This window comes from Macrotis lagotis, chromosome 2 (genome assembly GCF_037893015.1).
Source record: "Macrotis lagotis isolate mMagLag1 chromosome 2, bilby.v1.9.chrom.fasta, whole genome shotgun sequence".
Taxonomy (NCBI): domain Eukaryota; kingdom Metazoa; phylum Chordata; class Mammalia; order Peramelemorphia; family Peramelidae; genus Macrotis; species Macrotis lagotis.
In genome coordinates this window covers 35,994,011-36,013,360 of record NC_133659.1, presented here as the reverse complement: position 1 = coordinate 36,013,360, position 19,350 = coordinate 35,994,011, and the positions used below count along the sequence as shown (strand labels likewise).

The 19,350-nt window shown below is 39.4% G+C and overlaps 1 protein-coding gene across 1 annotated transcript in view; it reads left to right on the top strand.

Annotated features, from left to right (window-relative positions):
• Nucleotides 1-19,350, top strand: part of BRDT (bromodomain testis associated) — a 40,333-nt gene that overhangs the window by 9,166 nt on the left and 11,817 nt on the right. Inside the window, 10 exon segments of the mRNA XM_074221690.1 lie at nt 1,107-1,221; nt 3,257-3,432; nt 3,742-4,095; nt 6,566-6,694; nt 7,208-7,396; nt 7,995-8,176; nt 8,259-8,548; nt 8,635-8,748; nt 8,825-8,980; nt 17,409-17,470. Of these exon segments, the coding sequence (XP_074077791.1) occupies nt 1,107-1,221; nt 3,257-3,432; nt 3,742-4,095; nt 6,566-6,694; nt 7,208-7,396; nt 7,995-8,176; nt 8,259-8,548; nt 8,635-8,748; nt 8,825-8,980; nt 17,409-17,470 (1,767 nt within the window).

The window sequence follows — 19,350 nt, the reverse complement described above, 5'->3', positions numbered from 1 at the left end:
TGTGTTGTCTGTACCCCCCCCCCCCAATTAAACATTAAGCATTTATTCCATGTAGATCACTCTCCCTGGTTGGTCCCTGTCCTCTCAGAGGCTTCTCTAGTCTTGGTATACCCATTGTAGACAGAGGGAAGAGTGACGAGCTGGGAAACTTGTAGGAGTCAGTTATCATCTCCTGTGGACAAATGAAGAAAGGAAGTGTAATGAAAGAGTAAAGGTGATGGAATGGCATTTACCATTTAGAAATTCATAGTTGGAGCAACTAGGTAACACAGTGAATAAAGCACCAGCTATGGAGTCAGGAGGGTCTGAGTTCAAATTTGGCCTCAGATATTTTATAATTACCTGAGTGACCTTGGGCAAATCACTTAACCTCATTGTCTTGTAAAAAACAAAAACAAAAAACCCAAAACAAACCCCCCCAAAAGTTCATAGTTACCCAGCTGAAAAGTCCATAGACTAGCAGCCTTCTTATCTGATTACCTGCTTCCTGCTCGTTATTTTACAGAGGAGGAGAGGGAAGGTTCAGTGACCTACCTGAAGTCCCCTGTGAACCTCAAAATGGGAATTAATGGGAACAAGGAGAAAGAAGCCCCTTTGTAGGTAGAGGGTTTCCCCTGGACTAAAGTGGGGAGGCAGATCAGGGAGGTCAGTGTTGGCTTATAGATGTTTAGACTGTCCCTTCCTTGGGCAAGGGTCTCCTAAGGAAGCATACTGGAGTGGGAGCGCAGCAGATAGCTCCTCTACCTTTCAGGGGTTTCCCAGACCTGTTTGACCTTGGACCAGTGGCTCTCTCTGGTCCACCCCAGTGACCACTGAGGTTGAACTTTCTGACTCTTTGCTCCCACATCTGCCTCACTGTGACTTCTCTTCTTAGTCTAGACCCTTATTTCTTTTCCAGAGACAAAATTGGTATAATAATCACATAGATTAATTAATGTTTTTCCATTGGAAAGAGATACAGTCTATGTAAAATTTAAATAGAGGTAACAGTAATTTTTATGCTTTGCTTTTATGTAGTCATTTCTGATGTGCTGAATGTTTTTTTTTTAAATAATGCAATGCAATTCTTACTGAATAACACCATAAATCTTTAATTTGCTTTGTAGCCAGGCGATGACATTGTTCTCATGGCACAAGCCTTAGAGAAATTGTTTATGCAAAAAATGGCTCAAATGCCTTCAGAAGAACAAGTAATAGGTGGAAAGGAAAGAAAGAGAAAAGGTAAAAAATAGGGGAAAAAAGAGTTGCCTGATTTCAAAACTTTGGATTTGTCTAAGTTCTTGTGTTTGGGCTTGAAAATTAAGGGGTTCTAATCTGCTGAATTTTGTAATGTTACTGTTGTGCTTTTGAATTTCTCCAAAGACTCAAAAATCATATTAATTATGCTTGGCTTTTACCAGCTTCCTGAAGATTCTTGGTTTCTCTCACACCAGCTGTGCTTGGCTCATTCTGCTAAAAGATGATATGCCAACTTCTTGACTGTTTATTGTTACCAAACTATTACTTTGGGATTTTTGACCAGGAAGGTGGAGTTGTGTTGGAGCCTTGGTAGAAAACCTTAGAGCTGAGGAGGGGACCTCTTGAGCATCATTAGAGATCCCGCTTCATAAAAGCATGTTTACAGAGAAAAAAATGGGTTGTCAAAGTAGAAATGAGGAGGCCTTTAACAAAACTGTACCAGTATGATATAAATAAAATGTCTTTGATGACCTCACTTTATAAATCAGTATCAGCAGGGTGGCTGGGTGGCACAGTGGATAGAGCACTGGCCCTGGAGTCAGGAGTACTTGAGTTCAAATGGGCCTCAGATGTGTAATAATTACCTAGTTGTGTGGCCTTGGGCAAGCCACTTAACCACATCATGTTGCAAAAACTAAAAAAACAGTATCAGCAAAATCAATGTCTTCATATTAAACATTCAACTCCAGAAGTAACTTCAGAGAATAGTCAGTACCATGATAGAATGGATTGGGTTGCATTGAGTTGTTGATTGGATTTCAAATTGTCCGAGACCATTCAGGCTCTTGCTGTCATGTCCCATTACAGGCACCCCCTTCCCCTCCCAACAGCCACTTTTATCTACTTGTGTTGGTTCCAACTTTCTGATTGATGGTTTTCTAGGAGTTGTAGTGTCACTGCTATCATCTGGAAGTGACTGCCTCCAGAACCGTCACCCTCCACAGTGCTCAATGAAAACTGGGGCAGGTGAACAGCATTGTTAAGAGAATTCTTGGCTCTTCATCTATGACCAGGAGCCTGGAAGTGGCAGGCAGTACCCCAAGGACTGATATTCAAACACCAAGAAAGAGATAAGGTAGAAAAGGCTTGGCACACCTTAAGCCAGCCATGTAGATCTTGGCAAGGTTACTGCTTTTAGCATCCATTCTCAATGAGGGTAGTCAGAAAAGAAATAGTGATACTGTATTTGGACATACAAGTCTTCAGGAATCATTTTATTTTAACTTAAAATTACATCTAGTATCTACAGAGAAGGAGAGATGTCCAAACTGTGACAGTACTCCATCTTTTTTGGTTTGTTTTTGCAAGGCAGTGGGGTTAAGTGACTTGCCCAAGGTCACACAGCTAGGTCATTATTAAGTGTCTGAGGCGAGATTTGAACTCAGGTCCTCCTGACTCCAGGGCCTGTGCTCTATTCACAGTGCCACCTAGCTGCCCCCAGTCCTCCATCTTGATCACAGAAAAGAGAATACCTTTCAATGGGCTAGCTTTTTTCCAAATCAGCAGTTTATACTCCTCTTTTTCTTTGCTGGAACCACTTTTGTTCTGAAGGATGGAAACTTCCCACAGTGCTGTTCATCTCTTCATCCTTTCTTTTGAGCAGCACTGACCTAGAGATGTGCTCTTGGGGCGATCTATCAGTAAACATTGATGGAGTGCCTACTATGTGGGAGCCATCATTCAAAGGGCTAGTCATGAATCCAATTGTTTCTGGGGTAAGATGGCTAGGATCTGAACAAAAGAGGTATTTTTTTGTCCAGAGTTTTTAACTCCTCTTAATTCATCTCCTTAAGAAAGACCTGTTTCTTCCTGGGAAGCCTGGAAAAAACTTTTAGACCAAAAAAAAATGATCGAATTATATAATGAAATAAAACATAAGAGTTCGTGTGTGTGGGTGTGTGTGTGTGTGTGTGTGTGTGTGTGTGTGTGTGTGTGTGTGTAAAAGTTAATGCATAAAAATGGAATTCTGAAAGAATAGTTTGTCAGTATTTGACTCATTTGAACACTTTTTAAATAGGTACTCAATCATCTTCAGGAGTTTCTTCAAGTAAAGAAAAGCCCTCCTCCAAGGCCTCTGAAATGGTAGCTAAGGAACAAGCCATTCCATCTTCTGTATGTTCACAGACATCACTTTCTCCATTGCACATGACTAAAGCAGCTTTGCCAAGCTGTGCTACCCAAGCTGTAACTCAAGTAAGATATAGGTCATTAACACTGGGATGTTATACTGTATCATGTCTTAGAGTGTATATTTAGCAAAAAAATTAAATGCAAGGTGGTCATAAAATCATTTAACAAATTCTAATTTTTAACTGACTCATTCTTGAATAACTGTTTTGCAAAGCAATTTTTTAACAGTTTCTGATTCCTTATGAAAGGATTTTTGGAGCTCCATTTTAAGTGTTACTATAAATGGTGGAATTTGTCATAATCTATATTATCTATAAGTTCTGAAAAATTAAACTTTTTGAGTAATTGTTTAAATTATGGATTTTCTTCTAGGCTAAAAGGGGTGTGAAAAGAAAAGCAGATACGACAACCCCTACAACTTCAATAGTCACAGCAAGCAGTGAATCTTCACCACATCTAGTTGAACACAAATCTGCTAAAATGCCATTTTTAAAAGATAGAGTAGTGAAGAATATCATACCAGATTCTCAGCAACAATATAAAGTGGTGAAAAGTGTTAAATTAACCGAGCAATTGAAATACTGTAATGAGATTCTTAAAGAGATGTTTGCAAAGAAACATGTTGCATATGCTTGGCCTTTTTACAAACCTGTTGATGTTAACGCTTTGGGACTCCATAATTACTATGATGTTGTTAAAAATCCAATGGATCTTGGAACCATTAAAGTAAGTGGTTTGGTCTTCTCTTTATCTAGTTAATGATCCTTTCTCATTCTTGTGTCATTGGTTAAGATTTTATATTGACTTTGGTTTCATTGTTGTAGCCTTATGAATCCCAAACTCTTTGTTATTCACACTTTGTTTTCATAATGTATTCCTGCCACTAATGAAAAAAGTAAACTAGTGATGAGACTTAATGGTGGTCTTGGACAGAATTGTTGAAGATGCTCATTGTGAAGCAGGAACAGATGTGTCTGGATGAGTCCATGGCTGCTGTCCGAGGGACCATTTCCTCCTGGGGCCTCTGGACATAACTTTCTTCAGAGATACTGATCTTATATGGATGTTGCTGTGGCTCTGTTTGGATCACTTGACATCATTCCTTAGTAGCCATGATGTTCTTAAAATAATCCATTTCTCCTTTAACATGGTATAATAATAGTCCATTATATTTCTAGTCTACAACTTGTTCAGGCATTCCCCAGTTAAAGGTACCCCCTTTAAATTACAATTCTTTGCTTTTCTTTTTTTCCTCTTTTTTTTAATCTCCCTTCAGGTCTAGGAAGATTGTTTACAACTGTTTCCTCCCAAGTTTTATTCTCCACTTCTTCTCTCCCCCCCCCCCCCACAATTCTTTGCTTGGTTTCATGTTGGGTTTGATTATCCTTTAATGACTCTCGCTTGGAATGAGAAGGATGTTCTTTCTATAACCCCCATCCCATTCTCTGTTCATGTAGTCGTGGTCCCATGAATTCCAATTGTGGAAAATAACATGGCACAGTGGACAGAGCATCAACCCTGGAGGCAGAAGGACCTCAGTTCAAATTTGGCCTTAGACACTTGATATACTTAACAGCTGTGTGACTGTGGACTATGGACAATGGTAGACCCATTGCTCTACCAAAAAAAAAGGAAAATAGCAAATTCTCCCTTTTTTTCTCCTTTCTACTAAGTATTTCTTTTACCTTTCTCTTCCCATACTCTCATAACAGAACCAGTTCATCCAGAGACTCTTTTTTCTCATCTATCCCAATATCCTTTACAATACAATCATTTAGATTCTAGAGGAGTACTTGTTTTGTTTCCCCATTAAAATGTTACTACATCACTGATGAGTTCCTTCTAATTAATCAGATTGACCCTTCTAAGCTTCTCTGCGTTCTGTATTCCGAAGTTCCTACTGGTCTCTGGTTTTTCATCCATTAGAGGCCTAGCTTTGCAGGGTAAGTTATTATAGAGTATAAGACTATCTCTTTGGTCTTCAGGAATATTGTAGACTTAAGACTATCAGTTTCTTTCTAGATGCTTATTATCTGTCTATATATATTTATATCTGTGTGTGTGTATGAACTTTTAATTTATGACCACAACATTACTGGGATTTTTCTTATTGGGTTTCCTTTTAAGAGGGCTAGGATGTATTAATTCTGTTCATGGTTTCTTGGAATACCATATACAGGATAGTATTTAATCATGGTTTAAGTAGTATGGTGATACTTAAATTATCTCTCCTTGACCCAATTTCCTAGTGAGTTGTTTTTGATATCTTACATCTGAGCATAGTTTATTCTAGTTTTAAGGGATTCCATTTTCTTGAGGATAACCATTTTATCTTATATCTGTTCTCTTTCCAGTTCTTTCTTTTCATTGTTTAAACTCTTGCTTCATGTGCTTTCAGGTGGTTATGTGGTCCTTGTGCAGAGTCCCAACTTTCTTCTTTTGGTTTGTGCTTGGGTTTCTTCTTTTGGTATATTTGTTGGTTTCACAATCATTTTTTAGATTTGCTAAGTGTCTTCAGTTTTAATTTTTGACTTGGTGCTTTTTTCCTTGGCAGAACTTTGCCTCCTGGGCTGTTTTTTGGGTGATATGTAGTCTGCACTGGGGCCTGCACTAGTCATCTCCAGGGTTGGTCCCTTGGGATCTTGCAGGCTCAGAGGAGCAGAATATTGAAGGTTCTTGCGGGTAGATTCCCTTTAGATTCCCTTTCCAACTACTAGTGGTCTTTTGGGCTGGACAAATCTGTGACTGTGATTTCTTACTGGATTTCTAGGTCTTTCTTGGGTTTGGGGCTAGGACTGACCATCTTGCTTCCTCGACCTTGTTAGCATTATGTGCATGTCCTTGTCCCAGAGAGTCTCTTTCCTTCCCCACCCCCCCAAGACATTAGTTCATTAGTTAAAAGCTTTCATTTTCTAGTTGGAAAAAACTTGTATTGCAGTGATCTTGAGTGCCCCCTTAGTCCTCTATGCTGCCCCTAGGGAGCACTGGACCTTGTCTGGAGGAGTGTTTGTACCAGGGAACAGTGGGCTTGAAATGAATGTGGTGCTGACCTTTATTTCTGGAGGAGAGGGAGGGAAAATGGTGGGCCAAACATGACCTAAGATGGAAATTACTGCAAGGGAGCACTAATTATGTATACTTCTGGCTTCTAGAATTTTTGGAACTCACTAAGTAAACTCCTGGATTTTTTTTACAGCAAAAAATGGACAACCAAGAATATAAGGATGCTCATGAATTTGCTGCCGATATCCGGTTAATGTTTATGAATTGCTACAAGTATAACCCTCCGGATCATGAAGTTGTAGCAATGGCAAGAACCCTTCAGGTGAGGTGTTATTTCAAATCTTTCACTTCTTTCATTTTTAAGAATACAGTTGTGTTTATATGACTTTTGTAATTAATATTTAAGAATCTTTTCTCAATAGTTTTGCACTTTTAAGATTCTGATTAAATAAAACTGACTAAAGTCAGTGTGGTTGCAGATGAAGCATGCACAAATCCTCTTCACAGTAGGTCCAATTGGGTGATTTGTGATTGCGTCTTTAGAGTGACAGGAATGTGACCCCCTTGATATTGTAGCATGCTAGTTTACATTTCAGGAGAGAAGAGAAGAACCCCTTGAATGGGTTGAGAACATAGGAATTCAGTCATCCAGGATTAGAGGAAGGCGGTGAGAAGGAAGAATACCTGAAAATACCTGATCTGGACCAACATCTTGCTGTGCATTCTGTAGGACCATTACTGGGTATTCAAGCTGTCATTCCTCAGGAGTAGTGTGGCTCTGGTGATACATGTATATTAAATGTAAGGTAGACTGTTTTGTTTTTTTGTATTTTAGGATGTATTTGAGATGCAGTTTGCTAAGATCCCAGATGAACCCATTGAAAGAATGCCTATTTGTTACATTAAAAAGGATGTCACAAAAGCTTATTGTCGAGATAGCAATGGTGATGCTTCCTCTGAAGACATCTCTTCTGAAGACTCAACTGATGAACGAGTCCAGCACCTTGCAAAGCTTCAGGAGCAGGTATGTCTCAGTGCTTACTTCTTTGTTAGGATGCATCACATCAGTAAGGTCATTATTTTTTGTATACTACAGGGCACTTTCTCCAGTTAAATTAACCAAGCAATTATTTCCTTGTTTAGGTAAACAGTCAGAAATTTGAAGTGAATGTCTGGTTATAAGCAGTTTACATGATAGTTCTGAAATGTCTCATAAATATGGTTTTAAGCTTTAAAAAACAAAAGCATTTCCTCACTGAACAACTTCTAGTTATAACCTGTTTTATGATTAGAAATCATAAAGTCAGTCCATGCTTAATTTGGAAATTCTTTTTGGTTTGTTGGGCATGTTCTACACCTGTTGTTGAATTAAAATTAAAGTTCTTGTTTCTTTGGTCTTTTTTTATTTCATATCTGAAAGTTGGAGACTATTAATTTATATTTAAAGAAAAGGGACAAACTTTTTCCTAGGACATGAATGAATAAAACTGAATGTGCACGGCTTCACAGGAATGTGAGGGTCTAAGTTTATTTAAAATAATATATCTGAATTTGCAGGCCCTTCATTTTTCATAAGTTTCTTTAATGTTTAATTCAAAATGTTAAATATTTATCTTTATTAGCTTAAAGCCGTTCATCAACAACTACAAGTTCTGTCTCAGGTACCTTACCATAATAAGCTAAAGAAAAAGAATGAAAAATCTAAAAGAGGGAAGAAGAAAGAAAAAAAGAAATTCATCAACAAAGATGAAAGTCAGAGGAAAAAACTTAAGCAAATAAAACTAAAGAAAAAGCTGAAAAGCAGGTGATTTTTTGTGCTATAAATCACATAGTAAGTGCACGTGTGAATCATATATATTACTAAACTAAATAAAATTTGTTAACAGTCAACCAAAAAAGGTGAACCAACCGATGTTGACATATAACTCTGAGGATGAAGATAATGCTAAGCCTATGAATTATGATGAGAAAAGGCAATTGAGTCTGGATATCAACAAACTTCCAGGAGACAAGCTTGGACGAGTAGTCCATATAATAGAGTCACGAGAGCCATCTTTGAGGAATTCTAATCCTGATGAAATAGAGATTGACTTTGAAACACTGAAAGCATCAACCCTGAGAGAACTGGAAAAATACGTCATGGCCTCTCTGAGAAAGAGGCCCCGGAAATTACATGGTATGTACCTCTGCACATTAGCAGCAGTCTAACTGGTATTTGCTTTTGGCCGTGGTCATGCTCACTTTTTGTCCTAAATCATGCAGCTAAGAAAATAATGAAGTCCAAAGAAGAGCTTCATTCACAGAAAAAACAGGAGTTGGAAAAGCGGTTACTGGATGTCAGTAACCAGTTAAATTCTAGAAAACGCCAAACAAAATGTAGGTGACTGTTTAAAGTGTTGGTGCGGCCCCTTAATTCTACTGGTGGTATATTCTCTTTCCTCCTTTTTTGCAGCTGAGAAAATTTCCTTGTCCAAGGCCATCGGAGGGGTCAGCAGGCTGAGCGAGAGCAGCAGCAGCAGTGTAGGTGGCAGCAGCTCTTCGGGCTCGGGCAGCAGCAGCAGCAGCAGCAGCGACTCCAGCTCCTCTGATAGCAGTGATTCCGAATCAGGTTAGCTGCCCCTTTCAGTCTCTCTGTATAGGTGGCACAGCTGTTTCTTGAAAGGCTAGAACTGTTCTCTTTAAGGAATGTTTGTTGCATCTAACAGGAAGCTGTGATTTGTACTGTCAGATCATCGCCTTGTTGTCCATCCCAAATTTATCTTCCTGCCTTGAAGTATGTCAGCTTGTCTAAGTCTGATAGGCTTGTCATGTCTAAGAGAGAATTAACAGTTGACTGAAATAGGGACAATTGCTTAATAAAACATTTTTAAAATGTTAGCTTTATATTAGCTTATCACAAAAATAAAGGGTCACTAAAGGTACCTCACTTTATAGTGACTGTAATCTGGTTTATCATGGATAGCAAGGTTTAAAATGTATTCTCTGTTGTGTGATACTTCATTCTGAATTGAAATTAGTGTTTTGAATTGAGAGACCAACCATTCCTGCTATCCCTTTGAATTAGATTTACCTTTTTTATTCAAAGTGTAGCAAAATGGTTGTGCACTTTAAATGACAAATTCTCACTTGTGCTAAATCTGTTATCTTGTACAGTTAAGTTTGAGACAGTTGAGAATTCTGTCCAAAGAAATAACTCATGCCTCATTCATTGGGTCTTTTGCTTTAGAAAATAGTCTTACAGTTCACTCACAATCACTGCCACAAAACTAATGAGTTGGCAAAAATTTCAATAAATGTATTGGCCAGAGGTTAAAGTTGAGAATGTGGGGAATTTTTTTATGCACTGAAAGCTTTTTTTCTTTGTTCATAAATGAATTCTATACTAAGTAGCATCAAAGCTGAGCCCTAGTTCATAAAATAATATTGTCCCATAAAAATTCTTGCTATTTGGAAGAATTCTGCCTACTGGGCATGCAGTAGTAACTATTTCACTTTTAGACATTATTTTGTTTGAGTTTATAGTACTGACTTCTGAATTTCACATTCCTCAATTATATTGTGATGACCTTATATTGCATTTTTATAGACTACTAAACATTTTGAACTTTAGTTAAAACTTGTCATGCTAAACAGTTAAAAGATTCGGGATCCATTGATATATTGTAAGACCTCCCCCCCCCCGACTTTTTTTTTAAACAAAAAGCAACCTTCACAAAAATCTAAGTTGCAATTTAGTGTTTTAAAATTGTACTTACTCTTTGTAATTTTTCATCCAATAAAGAACTTGTGAACTGACAAGGTAAATTGCTGTTTTTTTCTTTAGTTGTAAGCTTTAAGAATTACATGGGCTGTAGTTTCGACAGCTACAAAAATCTTAAGTACTTCTTAGCTGTTTTTTAAAAAAGTTCTTTGATTCCTAGAAAAGTGGCGATCTTACATATATATGAGGACTCAAAGCATCATTATGGCTTTTTTCTAGTAGCCAACTTATTTGTAATGACAATTATAATGTGCATTATTATTCTTTACTACTAAAATGAACAAAAATGGTAGTCCATTTTAGCTCACAGTCTAGTCCCATGAATCCTCCTGACAGGAGGATTGTATAAATCAAATTGTATAAATTCTCCTTCACGAAAGCAGTATATCTCACCAGAAAGATCATCATTCAGGTCGGACCCACTCCTCCTGCATGCCGGGAGCTCCCAGAGATGTCGGCACCCTTGGCCTTGACTGCTTGGGCCCAGGGCTGGAACCCCCAAGAGCGGGCCTTTCCTTTTGCCTTGACCTTCTCCTGGTCCTCTTGAATGGAGTCTGTTTCCAGTGTTCATTTTCTGGTTTGCTCTCCAGTTATATCTCACCTATTTTTAGTAATGCTGTAAAATTTCTTTATGTTGCTCAAGGATCATGTGTAATTTGACTCTTTGGTGTTTCTGCCTTTTTTTAAATTCATACTTGAGGTTAGTGGAAAAACTGCTGTCAGTATGTCCATAGTTTGTCATATCATAGAAGAAAATACCATTGTTAATTCATTGATATCCAGTTTTGATATTGGCAAGGTACTTAAATTTCTTGTAAAGCTATGTTTTGTGTGTGTGACTGTGTATGTCTGTCTGTGTGTTGCCATCAAAAATAAATAAACCTCACACCCTCTAGCTCTATTTGTCCATGTGAAAGAAAGTCTTCTGATAAATTGGAAGGTGACCTTGAATGAAAAAGGTATAATTGGATTTTCTATTTGTTTAAATGAAGCAACATGAAACCAGGAAGTCAGGCAGGCAGAGATGCCCCTTTTTCTGTTGTAGACTTGAATGCACTTAAATTGTCCAAACGTAGTTAGAATAAGAAAAAAGACTTCCTATGAAAAAGGACTTGTAATTTTGTGGTGGAACTTAGAAAAGGTAATGTGTCTTTTTTGTCATCTTAACTTTAGCCCTATGCTTTTTTTTAAGAATCTTAAAAGAAGTGTGAGCTTTGTTAGCAATCATTTCTTATGAATATATGTAGTAAACATTAAAATTTAAAGGCTGTTCTAATAACCTTTCCCAAAGCACAAATAGTACAGAAGTAAAATCTTTTTCATAAGATTAACAATCAATTATTGTGCTTAACAGTTTCTTAGTTTGCATTCTCATTCTATATCAACTGGTTGGAAAAATAGGTGATTTGGTCTGTTATCTTACCATGGTAAAGGGGAAAATCAATAGCCTCCTTGCTGTAATTAATGATAGCTTTGCTTATGACAATCAAATGCAAAAGGCACCCCTTTGCTTTCCCCCCGCAAACACAAGTGGATTTATGGGAGGACATGAAGTGGTATGGATCAACATGGATGGGTTGTATCTGCATCATGGGAGGGAAACCTAGAGAGATTCAACTGCCTTCACTATTAAATTAGATCTTCTATGAATTACTGAACAAATGATATTATCTCTGAGATTTAATGTTGAAGATCTCAGACTAGTTTTTGTATTTTGTTGCCATTTGTGTATATTTAAATGACTTAATGTCCTGCCTTCCAATACTTAAAATACTGTTTATAAACTTTAAAATCTGAGCTTTCACTTCCTTACTAATATAGATTAAAATTGGGAAATTTTGTCTTGAAGAAAGACTCCTATACCATTCGAAAAACATAGGTGGAAGTGAAAAATAAAGACGTTGACATTGAGCAATAAGGAAAACAGTCCCAGAAATAGACTTCAAGAATACTCTAGTTTCTATTTGCCTGAAGTTCTATGTAGAAAGAATTCAGTCACGAACCTGTTGACTTGGGAGGGTGTGGTCTGATTTTTGCCCCCCTTCCAAGTGCAACTTGAGGGAACTTCTAGGTTTAGCATTTCCTTCAGTAATGAATGGTAGGCATCCATAGGCTTCTCCAGACTGCCAAAAGGGGTCCATGACACAAAAGGTTGAAGTGCTCAAAGATACAGGTAAGGTACCAGTAAAGTATCGGTTCTTTCCATTTGACTAATTAGATGTTTTTAACAATAGGTCAGTTTTAACACATGCCAAAAGGGATATTAGAGATAGCATATTGTTCTCTATGTTTAGAATAATAACTGTATAATTAAGTATTAAGACCAAGATGGGCCGTTCCAAATTTGTAACAAAGGCTTTTCCTAGGCATCAGATCTGGTCAGTATTGAGTAGCTTCTGTGAGAGTTGAGACTCTTCCGGTGCAAGGGTATCACACTCAAATCATAACTGTAGGCTATCTCTTGACTTAGACAAAATTGTGTTGAATTTTTTTTTTAATTTTGCTTACTCTTTCCCAGTTATAGTTCAACTCAGTTGGGGCTGGAGGGACCAGAGTTTGAAGTTTACTGCATGGAGTCATGAAAATAATCAGTGGGGCCCCATCCTTTGTTCCACATGGTCACTCTTTCACTTGAGCTGCACACCAAGCTTCTTCTCTAGTCACAGGATTAATTCACATGTTTAATTGTGTAAAATGGAGAAGAAAATTGCCAGCATTATATTCCCCCTTGGATAAACAACCAAAAGAAAATTGTAACTTTTCACAGACAAGAACAACTCACGCTATGTAAGAAAACTGCTTTATCATGTGTTTTTTAGTACTACTTTTCTACTTATTGATGGTAATCCCTTTATTTTTTTCAAGAAAGTAAAGCATGCTGCAACCATAAATATTGCCAAGGTTTTAATTTATTAGGAAATGTACTCTTTACTGGAATGTTTTTAAATTCCCTTGCTCCATTTTTTGATTTGATTTCAGAACTGAGAGCTGAAATGTCATCTTTATGAAGCCTTCAACTTTCTTATTTCATAGTGATTGAATAAACTATAAGCTAGCTATATCTATTCTTTGAGAGTCTAGGACTTAGTTCTAATGGCTAATTACTTTCTTGTTCACTAATAGGTCCCTTGGAAGACAAGGTTTCACTGAAAATATGCCCAATCCATTTTTAGAGTTTTGGAATATCTCTTATTGGGAGCTTGGGGGCCAGGTAAGATAGGTGAATAGGAAGGATGCAGCACTCTATCTGGTATACTTTTAATTATTACTGTGTCTGAATCCAGTCATAGAAAGTTTTCATTAAGTGCTTACTGTATGTTTGCCACTGTGCTAAGCTAGGAGGGGACAAAAAGAAAGGCAAACATGGTCGCCACTCTCAGGTCACACTCTAATTCAGGAGATAATATACAGGTAACCAAGCACCCGAGATGTAGTGTCAGCATTTGAGGAACATGATATGGTGGTAGTTGGGGGTCAGGGAAGTAGGTAGACTGGGCCAGTTTATGAAAGGGGCGTTAAATGTGATCCTTGACTGGGCAGCAGGGGAAGAAGCCAGACCTCTGCTGTAGGGAAGGCAAAGTGATGGGAAGGCCTATGCCAGTGCCAGAGCAGGACAAAAAGGACCACATACCAGAAATGTTGTGAACGTAGAAACAATGAGTCTTGGCACCAGATAAGGAGACATGAAGAAGCCCCTTCACTCTGGGTGCCCCAGAAGATGGTAGCACCCCTGTAGGAGCAAGAAGTTAGAATGAGGAAGGGGTTGGGGAGGGAGAAGAGGAGGAGGTCAGTTTTCAGACATGTTTAGTTTAATGTATTCACTAGGCAGTTGGAGGCAAAGTCAAAAAAAAGGGTAGGGCTGAGAATCATCTGCATAGAGATGATCATCGAATCCATGGGAGCCAAGGAGATCACCCACCAAGCAAGGAAGGAGAGAGAAGAGGAAAGGGCCCAGGATCAAGCCTTTGGAGATAGTCACTGATAGTAGGCATGCCTTGGAGAAAGACCCAGCCAAGAAGATGGATAAAAATAGGTAGGAGAGCAAACAATGCCCTAAAAACCTAGAGAGGACACACTGTCTGGGAAAAGAGAGGTCAACCATGTCAAACTTGCAGAGTGTGGAAAAAAGATGGATAGAGTTGGCAGGAAGAGAAGAAACCTCTCAAGGATTGACTAGGGTCCTGATGCACTCCTATTAAGGTTGGGTTTTTTAAAGTAAAATTTCATGTTGTAATTTGTGTCCTTTAGTAACTGGTAGTATTTCTGAATATTTGTTTAGAATTTCACAGTACATCCATCAGTCAAGAAATTTGAATGGTAATCAGATGATTGGAAGAGAAGCATATGACCATTCCATCCAAACCAGATCTGAAAAAGGAGTCTTCTTTATAGCATATATGAAAAAAAATGGGTCATGCTGTTGACAAATGAAGACCTGTTCTTCCAAGGCAGTCCATTCCATTTGGGGACCATTAGAATTGTTTTTCCTTGCTCTGCTTCTAAGCTTTTCTCTATAGCCCCTGCACTGGAGGACTCTAAAAAGTCTGTCTACCTCTTTGTTTTTGTCTACCTCTTTCAAGAGAGATACCATTGTTTCCTGAAAGCCTTATCTCTAATCTATATGTTAAATGATTGTAGTTTCTTGAAGTTGAAATTCATATGAAACCCTCTACTATTTTGCTTGGCTTTCTCTGCATGCCTTAGCTCCTCAATATTTTTCCTAAACTGTGTTGGCCAGAAGGGAATCAGTTATCTGTGGGGTTATTATGTGGTAATTATTTACTACTGTGTTACTGTTCCTGAGAAATTGTCTATTTAAAAAATAACCTAAGGTGGTTTTTTTTTTTGGCCTGTCACATTACTTTGTTGATTCATTGAGGTTGTGGCCTAGTAAAGGTCTCAGCAATTTTTTCTGGATAAGATACTGTATAGCAGTTTCTTTTCTAGCTTCTACTTGGGGCCCAAGGTCAAGACTTAGGACTATTACATTTCATTTAAGAAAAGCATTAGAGACTTGAACAAATGCTTTTTATTAATATCAATCAGCTTCCTCCCTTTACCTCTTGGATAATCCTATATGAGCTTTTTGAAAGCATGCTGGTTGTTAGCATTTTCTATTTTTATTCAACATCCTTTTTAAATAGATTCTAAAATGTTACCAGAAATAAGAATTAAGGTCACTGTGCTCATTCTTTATTAGGAGTCAGGTCAATATTATTATCCCTTCATCAATCCTTTAGCATTTCTTAGACTTTCAGTGATCACTTCTACCAGTGGTTTCAACCCTGAGGATTGTTCATATGAATCAAGTTATGTGAATTTATGCAGACCATTCTAAGTTTTCTAAATATTTCTAGCATCTTATTAGACCCTTTATCCTATTCTTTCAGATCTGAAGATATTTCTCTTAGGAAAAAAATCAATTGAACTACTTCCTCATTTCTCTCCTTTTAAAATCTCCCTAAATCCCTAGAGTTCTGTTGGTTCTGTAATTTTTTTTTGGCCTTATTACAGACTATCTTAATATAAAACACACTTTGATCTGTGGGCAAATCATTTCCCTTAACCACGTAAAAATACAAGCTCCTTAAACTCATGTCCTCAGGACTGGGTTGCATTAGCTCTTGTTTCTGAAACCTACCACCAGGTGAAAGTAAGCACAGTAACACCTGTATGACCTACCTCACAGGGCTGTTGTGAGGGAAACTCTTTGTAAGTCAAACACTAAAAAGAGTGTCTGTTGTCTTCGGGTCCCTGGTAATGCAGCCGAAGACAGGCAGTCCCTGCTCTGGCATTTTTAGGCCTCTCTCAACTCTGCCCTCCCACAAGTGCTGCCCCACAGCACCTTCCCCAGCCTACGTTGGGTGTCCGACAGAGCCTGCTAGTGCCTGCCAGAAGTCCCTTGATAGTCTTCAACTTTAATCCCTTAGAAACTAAGAGATTAGCTCCAGACTAGCTCCAGAAGCCTTGGTGTCAGTTGGAAGCTTCTGTGGTACTACTGCCCCCAGCAATTTTCTAAGGGCAGCCCAGCCAACTGACTGCCTCCTGTTTTGTTCTGGACAGTTGACCCCTCCACAGTGGGAGGGCCACTTTATAAATTATGGCATATCCTAGCTGGGATCTGGTGGGTGGGGGGAGGAGTGTGTGAGAGATAGAAGCAAATTTGTTTTACACTGAAGACATGGGGGACTTTCTCCTCTAATTAGGCAGAGTAATATTTCTAACCCCGCTTTTTTTCAGTAATCGGTACTATTAGTCATGTTGACTTAACACTTCAAGAACTTTAAATTCTTTGTCTACTGGAACTTAATTCTTTCATGGCAATTTTAACAACACCCAGCATTGAACGTTTTAGGAGAGGGAAGGACAGTAATACATCCAGTGCAAAAGTGATATCATTTCAAGAGGCAGAAGGTAATTATTGAAATTAGGATGGTTAAGGTAGATCAGTATTGACAATGAGGATTAGACTTAGCCACCAGAGAACCTCAAGAACAGTTGGACCAAGGTACAGTGTGTTGGCAGGGTATGTGGGGCAAGTTGTGTGTGTGTGTGTGTGTGTAGCGAGTGTGGGTATGCGAGAGAGAATGAGGGTGAGTGAGTTTGGAAAGGCAAACTCCACAGAAAATAAAGAAAGCTCTCCATAAACAGCTGTTCTTCCCAAGCCAGCTGTTGTTGAGGTCCTCGAGGGCCCTCACCAGTCATTTGTAAGGGATGCTTCTTGAGCACTTTATCACAGAGTAGTTTTGCCATATAGGTGAAACTCTTTATATATTTTTTTCACTGAGTGAAATGCTTCACTCCTACCCTTGAAGAGTCAGTGGTACAGGGAAAAGAAGGCTGGGTTTGATTCCTGTCCCAGCTCTTAGGTTATACCGTTTTGAGCAAGTTTAGGCAAGTGAATGATGCTGCACATTTATTTCGTCATCTGTAAAATGAGGGATTACCCATAAAACTAGGTGATTTCTTAAGTCTTCCAGTTCAAAATCTGATTCTAGGCAGGTGGGTGGGTGGGTGGGTGGAGGCTGAAGGTTTCACTGAAAATGAGGTTTTTGATTATTTTTTTCCCAGTGGCTAGAAACTTTTGACTAATTGTAAAAGGGCATAGGAAATGCTGTATAAAGGCCTCAAATCAGGAGTTGTCTTATCTTCAAGTCAGTCTTCAGTAAACCAGCTCTATGAATACAAATCATGGGATAGTAGGGGTAATGTGCAGAATAATATTGTAGCCTTCTAAACTAATAGATACTGAGAAACGGATTTATGTACATTGCAGAAACATTTCCCATGTTAGCTGGAGTCAGACAGAATGGTTCTCCTTCCAAAGGAAAGATGAAGGTAAGTGGATTTTAAAGTAATTTGGATTTTTTAAGAGTGCAAGACTGGGGGGGGGGAGTGCAAGACTGATAACCTGGTTTAATATTGGAAATATAGTTTAAAATCTCTGATCTGTGCCTGATAGAAAGCCAGCCAACTTGAGCCTTTTTCCCCCTTGAATGATGCCTTCCCTCCCCTCCCAGGACCCCAGCAGAGCTGGTAGCAGTTTGGTGTAGCAGGTAGAGCTCTGCCCATGAAGATGGGAGGTGAACAAAAGTAAACAAAAACCAGGAGCGTGGTCAATAACATCAACTGGTGCAGAGGGGACTGAGAAGAGGCTATAGGACGGCAAAGGGATTGGGAGGATCTAGTGAGGATATTTGAAACATCAGGCAAAGAGTTGCTTCTGTTTGTCGTTTGGCCTTCAAAGACCATGACGTCAGGGAGGTGATGCCATGACATGCACATGAATTGGAGTGAAGGTAAGCTGTGCAAAGTCACCAGTCACTTTGTTCTCTGGAACCATTTGGCTGCAGTGCCCAGATTTGGATCAGGATGACTGGAGAAGGCCCTGAATGTGAGGCAGTCAGGGCTAACTGATTTACCCCAGCTAGTAAGTGTCAAATGTCAGGCTAGATTTGAATTTGGGTCCCCCTGATTCCAGGGGTGATACTCCATTCACTGCACCACCTAACTGCTTGTGTTTGTAGACACTAAGTAAAGAACCAATAGGTAATGAGAGATTGAAGATAAGAGCCAGAAGATTGATAAAACTGAGGGGAAGAATTAGTATCCAAGAGTGAAAAAGGTTGACCTGGAGGAGGAAAGAACCGCTTCTACAGAGACCTGGAGAAGAAGAGGAGGGCAGAGTAGAGAATGTTAGGGAAGGAGAGCAGAGAATGTTGAACAGTCACTGAAGTGAGCAGGATTTAGAATCCATTGGCAATAGAAGGATTACTTTGCTGCAATGGGGACCAAATTCTGAATGGGTCTCCTGAATTTGTAGTGGACCTGTTTAGTTCTGCTTTCCTTCAGCAGGAGGTCCTTTCAGCATCAGGTGCTACTAGGAACGGAAGATGTAGGTAGAAGTTATGCTGAGTTGTGTTTGGGCAGAGCATGAGCAGCTAGAAAATGGGAGCAAAGAAATGGATGGAGTAGAGAAGAATGGAGGAAAGGTCATGGGCACCATGTAAGAATATAATTACATATAAGTGTTCACCTATTCAAAGAGGTCCCTTAAAGAGGGTCTGTATTTTTTCCCAGTAAAGCTTCCATGGCTCAACATTTTTAAAAATTTTATCTTGAGGGGGGCGGAGCCAAGATAGCAACAAGAAGAGATCAAGTCTTAGGAGCTCTCTGATAAAATTCATCAGCTAAGGACTCTAAACTTTCAAGAGACACAACCCACAGAGGGACCCAATGAGGCAGTTCTCCTCAAGGTAACCTGGAAAAGAGCAGAAAGGCTCTGCTCCCCGGGGTCAGAGGGGTGGCCTGCCAGAGGGGTGGCCCACCAGAGCCAAAGAACTTCAGCCTCCTGGAGGCAGCCCCAGGGCGCTGGGAGCCGCAGCTCACAGCAGCGGGGGAGTCTCCTGAGCTGCACCCCGAGGAGCACCGGGCACAAAGTGGGGGAGGGGGGACCTCTGCCAGAGCAAGCACTTGGAGCCCAGCCCTCAGGGCACACAGCAAGCAGCTTGGTCTTTCCCCAGCCCTGATCCAGTAAACAGAAGCAGGTGGAGCGGGTAAGCAGGAGCCCCCCCCCCCCCCCCCCAGGGCATGAGCCCATTGAGCTGAGGGAGGGGAGTGAAGAGAGACTGCCCAGCTCTGTCCTCTGCCCCTGGAACAGGACTCTGGGGCTCTGACCACATTCAGATCCTGATTGCAGTCTAGGCCCCCCCATAGAA